The sequence below is a fragment of the Lactuca saligna genome, chromosome 4 (genome assembly GCF_052625555.1).
Source record: "Lactuca saligna cultivar CGN05327 chromosome 4, ASM5262555v1, whole genome shotgun sequence".
NCBI lineage: Eukaryota > Viridiplantae > Streptophyta > Magnoliopsida > Asterales > Asteraceae > Lactuca > Lactuca saligna.
In genome coordinates this window covers 239,133,757-239,146,553 of record NC_136420.1, presented here as the reverse complement: position 1 = coordinate 239,146,553, position 12,797 = coordinate 239,133,757, and the positions used below count along the sequence as shown (strand labels likewise).

At 36.4% G+C, this 12,797-nt stretch overlaps 1 protein-coding gene across 9 annotated transcripts; it reads right to left on the bottom strand.

Moving 5' to 3' along the window:
• Window positions 1–7,251: 7,251 nt before the first annotated feature.
• LOC145043416 (2-isopropylmalate synthase) lies at window positions 7,252–12,427 on the bottom strand. Of its 9 annotated transcripts, none has more exons than XM_078992059.1 (6): window positions 12,321–12,427; window positions 11,076–11,198; window positions 9,822–10,310; window positions 8,482–9,687; window positions 8,352–8,401; window positions 7,252–7,647 (listed from the first exon to the last, which is right to left on the bottom strand). In XM_078992059.1, exons 2-6 carry the CDS (start codon window positions 11,190–11,192, stop codon window positions 7,359–7,361), a joined length of 2,151 nt encoding a protein of 716 aa, XP_078848185.1. In that variant the 5' UTR covers window positions 11,193–11,198; window positions 12,321–12,427; the 3' UTR covers window positions 7,252–7,358. The 9 variants fall into 9 exon arrangements, with proteins under 9 accessions (XP_078848185.1, XP_078848181.1, XP_078848183.1 ...); XM_078992055.1 differs by having other exon boundaries at window positions 11,723–12,420; XM_078992057.1 differs by having other exon boundaries at window positions 12,017–12,420.
• Between the last annotated feature and the right edge of the window lie 370 nt (window positions 12,428–12,797).

Genomic DNA, 12,797 nt, shown 5'->3' with positions numbered 1-12,797 from the left:
GTTACCTGAATAATGCCCTCTCTGTGTCCCCAAGCCTCAGAACCTGATTCCCTTGTTGTTCCTTTAGCCAAAACCTTCCCCTTCTTGAACAATAACTTCTTCAAAATTACCAATAGCCTTCAATCCTTGCTCTAGATGCCCCCAACCGATTTAGGGTTCTTCTCAACCGCTAAAAGGGAACAACGACGGCCAATGATCCCATATATACGTCCCCAAACCTGAACGGCTAGGGTTTACGCTAAACAGCGCAGACTCACCGAGTCCCTATCTGGACTCGTCGAGTCCAATCGCGAACCCGCGACCAACTCTGCGATCCTACTCGGCGAGTCAGGCTCCAACTCGCCGAGTCCCCCCTTTAAAACACCCCAAAATGTGATTTAACAATACTTTGAGATTTCGGGCTGTTACAAATTGGTCCCTCTATACTCCAGTAACCAGGTTAGAAACATCAAACTCTTCGCCCATCATTGGAAATGTCAAACCATGTGCCTAATTTCTCTTCCTTTGAAGCGCTCCTATATCAAGGTCTCTCCCTGTAGTCGCCTCAGTGGTCTCTTCCACAACCCGAAAGGATGCAGTTCGTTCCTCAAACTTGACAAGCAGCCTATTAGTGATGCGACCAATGATTCCAGGAAAATATTCTAGTAAAATCTGTGAAACCTCAGTGGTAATCCAATCGTGTAATTCGGTATTGTCAACATCAGACTTGGAGGAATCTGTTCCCCGTCCAGGCACCGACATCCTATTGACCAAGACCAAATTGATATCTGATAACCAAAATCTCATCATTAATCCATCACACTTTTACCCATTATGCAGAAATCTACACATAAATCCTCTACTGGCTTTTTAGAATCCTCGTGACTTTCCTCGATTCAAGTATGGATCATGTGTTTCCAGTAGAATGGGCCCAATACTACCTTCCACACCTATCCATACTTTCCTCACGAATCATCCCAAATCTTCTAAATCATCTCCTCATAATGATACTCCTAAGACCCTCTAAACAGCACACCATTCATACCAAAGCACGTCCTAGGCTCTCTTAGGATCCCCACCTCACCTTGCCATCAATTGCTAGAAAACTCCTATTAGTGTCAGCTAACTACTTCATGAATACAATTACATGCAACAAAACATAAATAATCTTAGACTAAAAGAATCAACCCTACAACGGTTAGACTCGGATGAGAGTTGCGCAATAGGAACAAATCTATCACTCTAATAATATTTAACCTTGTAGCATGTAACTTAACATATTCAATTATTAGCTAACTTACATCATTATGAGTCCTATAAGGCATGAGGCAAGCAGCATTCGAGAAGTGAAACCGACCACCAATAGGACATCATAAAAAATTTAGATCCTCACATGGAATTCCTGACCATAAGTATGGCTTGCCTTCCCCACCTACAGATTATCTTTGGCTTACTCTCAGGTTTGTTGGCTTCTGCACAGAGTAGTAATGCCTCAAACCACCCGCACAATATGGACATATGCAAAAGATAAACATATAACCAACAAAAAGATAATCATGTAGATCTAACAAATCATTACATCATAGAAACATCCTATATATTAGGATACATAACCTAGTGGGTCGGCATTGGTGTCTTTGATTCACAAGTATAGTGAGGAAAACTCACCTGACTCACAAATCCGACTAGAAAATCAACTCAAGGTTTCACCGACCACAGCTAACAGCTCTCACCACCAAAAGATGGGTGCTAACACTTCCTAAAAATCCACACAAGTTAAACCCTAAGTCTACCTTCTAATAATATAATTTTGACCAAAAGTCAATGTAACGACCCAAAAATCACGACTAAAAATTTCTTTTAAAACATTACTAAAACCATATTTATAAAATCGTATCATAAGTCATAACATAATTTTTGAGTATTAATTCAAAACATAATCTCATTATCAGAGTAAAACATTCCCAGGCTAAATGACTATGGTGTATGCACTACAACCTCTCCGAGCTCCTCTTTTGAAAACTGAGTACTTGAAACCAAAACTGAAAACCGTAAGAACGAAGCTTAGTGAGCTCCCCCAAACTACCACATACCATACAATAACATATAAAGCACATACTAGGCCTTGCCCACTGCATCGAACCAAGGTCCGGACTAACTGGGGCCTTGCCCCCTGCATCGCACCGAATTCCGGAAACTGACTGGGACCTTGTCCCCTGCATCGAACCAAAGTCCGGACTATCTGGGGCTTTGCCTCCTGCATCGGACCGAAGTCTGGAAACTAACTGAACATAGCATAGCATAAACATATCAACTAGCATAAACACATATACTGCATACTGCATCGGGCCGTAGCCCGGAACACATAACACATAAATCCTGTCTGAGCCACGAAGGCATCAAACATACTAACTATTGCATCAGACCGAAGTCTAAAAACTACTACTAGCTAAACGGGCCGGCATTGTGGCCTTAGACCCATTCCTACTGGAAGGAAACTCACCTGGTACTGCTGAACTTGCTGATAACCTTCTGGCTGCTAACCGACAACCTTCTGAGCCGCTGCTCCTCTAGCTCTCTGAGCTACCAATATCAAAATGATACTTAGTCTGACAGTCCTTAAAAAGTCAACTAAGTTAACTCTAGTCAAAGTCAAAGTCCTGCTCACAGTCAACCTTCTAGATTGACCCTATTCGTCGAGTCAGCCTACTGACTCGCCGAGTTCATAAGCTCTGAAATCCCTTTCATTTGCGACTCGACTCGCCGAGTCTACTGATTTCCGAGTCCTGACCTGTCCACTCACTGGGTCCCTACTCAACTTACTGATCCGAGTCTTAACTCGAAGGGTTTGGGGGTTTCGCGACTTGACTCGTCGAGTCCAAGAACAGACATGCCGAGTCCAAGGAAATCTTCAACAGACTCACCGATTTGTTCTTCCAACTCGTCGAGTTGCTGCCTAACTTCATCCAACTCGCCAAGTCCACCCATGTGACTCGCCGAGTCTCTTCAGTTCTTAATCCATACAGTTGCTTTTCGAGCCATGCAGGGGCTCAAATCCATAGATTCGTTCCTCGAGCCTAACCCCCATGTAAAATAGAAAACTTTACGTGTAACCAAGGAGTTATAGGCTTAGAACACTCTAGGGCTAGGGTTTGTAACAAAGGGGCTTCACCAACAACTTGTTTGCCTAAACTTTATGACTTTCTGGGTTATTACCAACCTAGATCTGAGCTAGCAACCTCAGATCTACTCCAAACTTGTAATAGATCTCATCCATACTCAAAATGCCCAAAACTCAAACATAAGATACATCTAAATGCACATAAGCCCAAACAACAGATTATTACCTCAAATGAAAGCTCCAATTGAAGTAAATCCTGGATCTACACCACTCCTTTGCAGCAAAGCCCTTGATCTTCAAGCCCCTCTCCAAGATTCTTTCCTCCAAGGCTCTATTCTCTCAAATAATGAAGGCTCACTCAATTCTAGGGTTTCTGGAACTCAAAAGGGGAGCAAAGAGGCTGAGGGTGGGTTATAATGTGCTTTATATAGGGCACAACCTCTGGGATTAGGGTTTTTCTCACCCAAACCAGACTCGTCGAGTCCACTCGCTGACTCGCCGAGTCAGTCACTTACTCAATGACCCGGATTCCGCTCCAACTCGTCAAGTTCCTCCCTAGACTCGACGAGTTGACTCTTGATTTAGAGCTTAACCTTTCTTTTCTTGATCTTCCTGATTCTGGTTGTTACAGTCAATGGTCGAAGTCAAAGTCAACAGTTGGCAATGCCAACTAATAGGTCTCATGTCTTGACTAACCATTGGTCATGCCGTGAGGGTCCACTTAATCCGATTCCATCCCAACTCGACCCAACTCAGCCAACTCAGTCTTGTAAAATCATTTGAACTGATCTCACAACGTGAACAACATTATGTCATGTCGTGTGCTCCAAAAATCCCAGTAGAAAACAGGGTCTTTCACCCTCACGTCGTGAGACCTCATGTCTCACATCGTGAGTCTAACCCCAAAATCCAAAGATTTAAGTCCCTAATCCATTAAGCCTTTCATTCTAACTTTTCTAGAAGCCAAAGGGGACTCCAAAGGTCAATAAAAAGGATTACTTGATGGACTTGCATGCATCATGCATGTCCTCCACCCATTCTAAGTCAAAATGAAAAGATTAAACCAAAAATCTTCATGCAAGGGACCAAAAATCAACCCTCTTCTAGATCTAGACAATATCATACTCTATGGACCCTTAAAATGCATAAAGTTGCCAACTTTATGTATTCCTTTCATTCCAACTTACTTAGACAAGAATAACATGGGACAACCACTTAGATCTAGCAACCTTAAACAATAAAGTTTGGATCTTTGACACTTAAAAAGGTCCAGAAAAAGAACAAGATGATGATGATGAATTTTCCTTGGTAGATCCACATTTATAACACCTTCTTATTCTTTTTCTAAATGCCAAAAGCTCCTAAAAGGCCAAGAATCATCAAGGGAAATAAGGTTAGGGTTTTTCTGATGAAGGAAGCTGATAATGAACCTAAAATCAACTTTTAGGGTTTTTAAAACAAGGGAAATCCTAAAAGATCATGGTCTTGGGCTACAGTAATTCTCACATCGTGAGCCCATATGTCTCACGCCGTGAGAAAGGATCTTAAACGTCACAATGTGTTCGCATCAGGGCACCCATCATAATGATTACCCTCGTTCGCATCCAGATACCCCCTTTCGCATCTGATCACTCCTTTTCATGTGCTAACACCCCTTTTCGAATCCAATCACCTTTCACATCTAATCCTAGTTTTCACGTTCAATTGCAGCTTTCGTATCCATTCACAACTTCCACATCCAATCGCAGTTGAACAGTAACCTTCAAGTCATGACCACCTTATGGCCACATCCTAACACTCGATTCCCTCCAAAAATCAAATTGTTGACTCCATAACACCCTAAATCATTCAATCTTGGAAAACGGATGTACATACTCTTATCGTGTTGAGTAGAATTTAGATGCCCAAAAGGGTCTGGAACATTTTTCTTCCATATGATGATATGCACTATCACCAGAAGAAACACATACTTTTTCCTCTCTAGCCTAATCTTCCATGTATTCGTGATCAACATCATTATTACAAACAATATTCACTTAATCTTTGACAATAGTATGTACTTATCCTCAAATTTTCTTCACATCTCCATACCGTATAGTCAATACCTTCCACCGACACCACTATTTGCTCATTTATAAAAGAGAAGGTAAAAGATTTGATACACACACTTTCACATGAAATATTCCTCTTGATCTCATCAAGGAACATAGTCGGCTCCCATAGAGATGCAAGCTTTTTAAACATATTGTGGTTCCATTTCGATGATGTGTATTTTGTTTTTTTTTTTTTTTTTGCAACACACTTTTCAAAAATGGTTAACATTGTTTTTGGGAACTTAACTCTCATAATTGCCTTCAACACCCCATTAAACTCATTTCATTACTCAAAAGCGTAATGGGAAAAAAATCTTTGAAATTTTTTTCACCCAGTCCACAAGCTATACCAAGTTTCCCTACAAAAGAAGTTTGTTAACTACAACACAGTTTGCTCCTCCTCATAGCTCTATCTTGAACACGATCCAAATGTACTCTTCATCTTATTTATCAAGCCATAACATCGAAAGAAGAACTCATAATAGGAAACAAAACCTTCGTTTTTGTGAGAAATAAGTGGCAGTTGGAACTTCATCTGAAATATATATCTTCAATTTTCAAGTATATTGCACATCTTATGACATTATATCATATTTAATTCACTTTTGCTATGTTACCTTAACTTTTATTAGTATGCATTAAAAAACAAAGTATTTTAATGAAATTTCGAAATGGTTCATAAGGTTTTGATGACTCTTTTTTTTGTGTTCCTTTCTCTTTCTTTTGTCTACAATTAGGGTTGTAAACGAACTGAACATTCAACAAATCGTTTATGAACCGTTCGGCGGTAAGTTTGTTTATTTAATAAATGAACGTATGTGAACACAAATTCTTGTTCGTTTCGTTAAACGAACGAACATGAACAGTGGTCTCGTTCGTTCATTTATGTTCATTTACGTTCGTTTAAGTTTACTTATGTTAATATATGTTTAGTTGTTTTTTTTATTATTATTTTACTATATTATATGTTCGTTTATGTTTATATATGTTCAATTATGTTTGTTAACTAAAACACAGTTATGCATCATCTTATTTTACTATATTATATGTTCGTTTATGTTTATTTATGTTTATATATGTTCCTCCTAATCGCTCTATCTTGAACACGATCAAATGTATTCATCATCTTATTTCTCAAGCCATAACATCAAAACAGGAACTCATAATAGGAAACAAAACCTTTGTTTCTGAGAAATAGGTGACAATTGGAACTTCATCTGAAATATATATCATTGGTTTTCAACTACATTGCACATCTTACGCATTCTATCGTATGTAATTCACTTTTGCTATGTTACCTTAACTTTTTGTTAGAATTCATTAAAAAAACAAATCATTTTAAGGAAATTTCGGAATGGTTCATAAGGTTTTGACAACTTTTTTTGTGTTTCTTTCTCTTTCTTTTGTCTGCAATTCGGGCTATCAACGAACTAAACGTTCAACGAACCATTTGTGAACCGTTCGGTAGAATGTTCGTTTATTTAATAAATGAACGAACATAAACACAAATTCTTTTTAGTTTAGTTAAACGAACGAACATGAACGTTGGTTTCGTTCGTTCATTTATGTTCGTAAAGGTTTGTTTACGTTCGTTTAAGTTTACTTATACTCATATATGTTTAATTGTTTTATATTAAATTATTATATTATATATCGTTTATGTTTATATATGTTCAATTGTGTTTGCTTATCTTTGTTCATTTATGAACAAGCCATTGTTCATATTCGTTTGGTTCGTTTACAACCCTATTGTTAGTCCAAAATCTGAAATCAAACAATCCAAGATGTACTTTATTATCAACAAAATATACTTTTGATAATTATAGTCAACCCGTAACAAATTTAATTTAATCCAACAACATGACTCATGTCGAATAGGATGGTCATCTTAGAAAATGCTGCAGAAATCATAATTGAATAAATTCATAACTTTTATGATTATTCCTAAAAACCAAAGAGAACATAAAAGCTAGCATTATATACATACTTATATTTGGATAATCTATAATTAAGAATATAACATAATAATTGATAAAATCAATTTATCCACATAAGCAATAACTGGTCACCCCAAAATAACTTTACAAAATGAAAGGGCTACAAAAATTGTCCTACAATCATTTTCTATACATCTTTGAAAACAAGAGTTTTCGAATGAAATGTATCTAAGCCTTCCCCCTCATAGATCTCCATGCTTGCTTCTTTTTATCCCACATACGTTTCACTCTTTTGCTTATTTTCCGTTTTCTAAATTTATCTCGATCTTTTAACCAACCAACATAATCCTTTCCCTTTTTGCACTCAACAAAGTCAGCTAAATCATCAAAATCAGTCACATTACCTGACCCTAATAATCGGGTCTTGAGGTACATCTCCCCACTGCAAGTTTCTTCTATGCTATCTGGATCCAAACCTTGTGTTAGTGTGGAGTCATTTGAGGCATAAGCACTGCTGCTAAGAGAAGCATATGGAAACATTAGTACACAATCTTTTTTAAACTTGTGTTTGTCCCATTTGCACAAACACCTTTTTCAACGAGACAAAAAGTTTCAATTTTGTCCAATTCAGGCCAAACCTACAATAATGCCTTCTTGTTCTGCAATGCATAACAACAAACTGACTGGGCTCAAAGGAATCAGCTTCTCTGTTGCTTAATGCAATTTGGTGGAAGGAATATATTTTTTTTTTCCGACTCTGAATGGACTTAATAATTATATATGGACATTTCCTTTTGACTTAATAATACATCAGGCTTCCCCCTTTTTTTAAAACAACATTTATCCAGAGACAACACTGTCTCTGTATGGGAGGAAAGGCATAAAGCAGTGTTTGAATTAGGATTGCTTTTTTTACACAGAGACAATGTATCACATGTATCTAAGCAAAGTGCTGCTATATCAAAAGAATAAACAGAAAATGTAAACTTGCATGATAAGCATGTATTAAGGGATAAAAGCAAGAAATACCAACCCACTTCAATTTATTTATGTATTACTTATCATTGCAATTAATTTAATGACAAAACTGTACTTTCAGCTTTATTTATTTTCAGTCTGTTTTTGTCCTTAAGACATTATACCTTGAAAAATCTAGCCGATTAGATTATAGCACAGCAAATTGCCCCATCTTAGTTTAAACAAGTAGCTTAAGTAACATACCTCACATACAGTGCCCTTATCTTCTGAAACTTGGCTGCCACTACCAGAGGCTGCATCAATTTGTAAAGCTCAGTTAGCATGACAATTGACAGTGAATATGTGAAAACAAGCACAAAAACAGAAATTTTACCTTGTCATAAATGGTAAGAGATGTTTCTGTTTGTGATGATAAACATCTGGGATCAGCTAATATCTTTAAGGCATCGATATTACCCTCTTCAAAAACAAATAAATTAGTCAAAGCCATTATCACTGAAATGCAACTCTTGACTAAAAAATCAAGCCCGCTATCAAAGCCTAACGATAGCAATCCCAAAAAATGTATAAGCATCAGCCTTGATTCGTTACAGCTTTCCATAACGTTGTAGGAGAATTTTTGGATGGGAAGACGGATACTAAATTCTTTGAAACATTTGATGATGCCCAAAATAAAATCATACTCCATGGGATGCTGATGCTGATGCTGTTGGTTTTTTAGACACCAAATAGATTGAATCAATGAATTGCTCATTAGCATCAATAAAGATGCTAGAAGACAAATATCTTGCAGATTGGCATCACCGTTGAGAGGAAGTTGGATGTCGTTATCATCATTAGCTGCTCTCTTTAACATGCATTTTAAGAAAGATATAACCTCATCTCGGCATGCTATGTCAAGTACATGAGGGGCAGTTTCGTCAATATACTCCATACAGGAACCTAAGAGGTCGAGTTTTTTCTTGTAAAACTCTCTTCGTAGATTTAAGTTCCATGAGCAATTCAATGCAGTTATCTTTTCATCGAGTTTCGCCCTTTTCTCAGGCTCGATACACGATTCGAAAGAAGGCCGAGAGCTTTCCGTGTGTAAAATGACCGAAATACCACTATTGTTAGCTGAATGGTTCTCGGTTTTCAATTTGGACATGTGTTGTGTGTACATGGTAACAGAGCTTTCGAATAACGGAAGGTAGTGATGGATAGGTCGCGAGGGCATTTCGGTAATTATGTCAAGATTAATTACATTGGAAACCAATGAAACGATATGGGCCTGCAATAAGTTTGGTGAAGAAAGGAAAACCGGATTTTGCAGCAAAATTTTGGCTGCAGTGATGCTTAGTTCCAATGACTTGTGACAATAATCAGAATGGGCCCACGTTATTTTATTAAGAAATTCCTCAAGATACCCTTCTTTGGATATTGATAATGAAAAATGAGAATATATCATCTCCATCAGTATTCCAAAGTCAGCAGAATTAGGACCATGCTTAAATAAACATTGGTTAGTAGGAGACAAAGAATGAATCAAGTGCAAATACTTTCTCACACGCCCATGCACCAGAAGCTCGTCTATAAATACCTGTTAAGATCACATATCATCAAAACATGCAAATTACTATCTTAATATATAATATAGATAAAAATCAGCCATTCAAATACATATATATATATATATATATATATATATATATATATATATATATATATAATTACCTCAAGGATTGTCGTGATAGAAGGAATGCAGGGATGAAAGAGGTGTAAAGATGCAACCTCAGCAAAGGAATCAGAAGAATTCTCACCAATACACATGCATTGACAAGAAGAATGTGAATTCTTCATATCTGCTACTTGAAGTAAACTTAACTTTTTGAATATCAGAAGAAAAGCTCTTCCGCTTTCCAAAAAATGTTTTTGGGGTAGATGAAATGCCATTGTCAAGGTTACCACACAACATCTTATCAGTAGATTTACTTCTTCCAGTTGAAGAGATACATCATGCAACTGCTTCAACCTCTTTTCAAGATCCTTAAAGAGGGTATTGGAGAGTGTACATAAATCCCTTAAACTCAACCTAACTTCACCCTCATTGGTTTTCATGAACAACTCATTTTGATCACCTCCTTTGCCTACAGAAAGTTGTTGCTTTGAAGATAATTGAACGAGCAAATAATATGTGCTTTTCAAGAGTTGTGACTTGATACCCTGATTATAAAAGAAAAATAAAAGTTACAAGCTGGAAGCAGCTTAGAAGAGGGTGTTATTGATTATACATTTATACTATACATGATATTATAATATATATGATACCTACAACTCTGTAAAAAAAGATGCAACAAACAAGAAAACAGAAATAGAAACAAAATTCAGAAACTGTTCTGCATGGATAAGCTATGTAAGGGACTGTTTCTTTCTTTTTCTTAAAGTGTTGTTTTGAATGGATAAGTGATGTTTCTTTGGAATAACTGATATAGAGTAGACAAAGAATGTTTCTTTTTTGGAGTGAATTACCATTTTACCCTTGCGGCTATAAAAAATGTTCAACAGCAAATTATTATTTATCTGAGAACTGTTATGACTTAAAATTGTAAACGACAAATCATAAAAATTGAAATATACTTAAAAAATACAATTGCTATAAATAATGATACAAATGCAATAATAGTTAGTCACAATATGATTAAGTAACTTGAATAAAAAAGAAACAAGTATTGAGTCCTGTATGCGTCTGAAAGGACTAAGTCATTTCAAGATTTGATAAGAAATTAAAAAATTATGAGAAAACTGGTAAACTTCAAACTTAGAATGTGAAAGGGAAACAACCCACATTAATTTGCAACAATCCACAAGTCATATATGAATTGAAAAAGTACCAAATTTTTTCTAAAAGGGACGGAGTACAAAATGGCAAAATCATAAACAGATACCGAAAGGAAGAAACAAACAAGTTAATTGCTTGAAAATTTGTACCTCGTGAGATTCAAGGGAGGAAATCAAGGTTTTAAAAATGTAGTTTGTTGTTGGAGGGTCTAAGGTGTTATTATCATGTCGCTTTTTGAGCTTGAGCTTACTCTTTTTAACAACCATCTCCACCTGCATACACAAACACAACAGAAACAGATGCAGTTATGCTGAAAGATTTTTCAAATTGTTGATTAATTTTGCCAATGGAACAGGGAAAAGAGAAGTAGAGAACTAAGAAGAGAGAAAATGAAACAACATGAACCGACTTCAATCCAGTTAGCTACAAAAACCACATTCTTAAGCATGGTCTGATTGCAACGAAAAGGCAAGCATAATGATAAGGAAAATGATCCACAAATATGCAAACCACCAGCTCACTTGTGATAAATAACACATTTTAGGATAGGGAAAAGTTTCTTTGTTCCATTGGATCTACAATTTTGTGTTATCCTCTGAAAGATATTGGTGCATTCCCAGAATACCATTAAATATGGTGCAACATTTAATTTTATGGCTACTTCCAGATAAAGCAAGGATATGTTGAGAACTTCACAAATAGTCAGAACTTTATATTCCTTCATATCGTGTTTCCAAGCTAGCTATAGACGTTTGAATTATAGGCTTAAGCTGTTAAGCAAACTGAGAGAACTTACAGTACCACATGTAAGATAGGAAGAAACGTCCTGTTGGGATGAAGTCAACCTATTGTAAACTATCTGATCTACAAAAGGTATTCCCTTTGTCTAGGAAAAGAAGTGATAAAGAACCTGATGGAAAAGAAAAACTAGAGCAATCTAACATGCAAGGAACAGATAATAGAGCGCGATGAACCGCTTAAACTTCTTAAAGCTGGTTTTTGAACCTAACGAGATATTGACACCCATAAGGTCCAGGAATGTGTTTGTGTGACGTAAATGCACGTTTATTTTAGAGGCTTGAAACGTAACTGTAGGAATAATGATTTTTAAACCTCAAATCTCTCTCAAGCATTTCATCAAACAGTTGGTAGGCAAATGTGACGATGTGTTTGAGTGGAGTTCACAAACAACTCTCTTAAGATCAACCACCAAATCTTCTTCAATTTCAATTTCACGTTAATGTTAGAACTTCAAAGAAAGATCGAGACACGGCAACTGCATTGGGCATTAAGTGCCACTGTATACCTATTTCCTGAGTACTAAAAGCAAGAAAGCATGCTTCAGGTATAGTCACTTTCGTCGATCCAAGTTGAATTCACAAAAGAAATTTTACCAAATAAAGTAGTTTTTGGTAGAAACTGAGGTAGGTACGAGCTCAAATCAGAAATGCTCTTCTAGAGTTCTAGAGCCTACAACATGAATTCTTAGAGTGTGTTTGAGAGTGATTTTTTAACTAGAAAATTGCAAAAAAAACAAATGCTTATTTGGTTATAGTGGTAGTAAAAAAAGTTTTTTAAAAAATGTTTGGATAAGTTTTTATAGTGAAAAACCAATAAGTCAATAAGTTAAAAAGTGTTTGGTTTAAAAAGTGTTTTTTGAAGTTATTTTGGCTGAAAAGCCATAAACAGTTTCAAAATGTCACGTTTTTCATGTTTATTAAAAAGGTGTTTATTGAAGCTTATGGAAAAGATATTTTGAAATTTGCTTTTGAGTTTGCCAAACATTTTTTTTTGGCTTATTAGCTTTTCAAAAAGTCAATAAGCAAATAAGCATTTTTCAAACGCAATCCCAAACACCCCCTTATACGGAC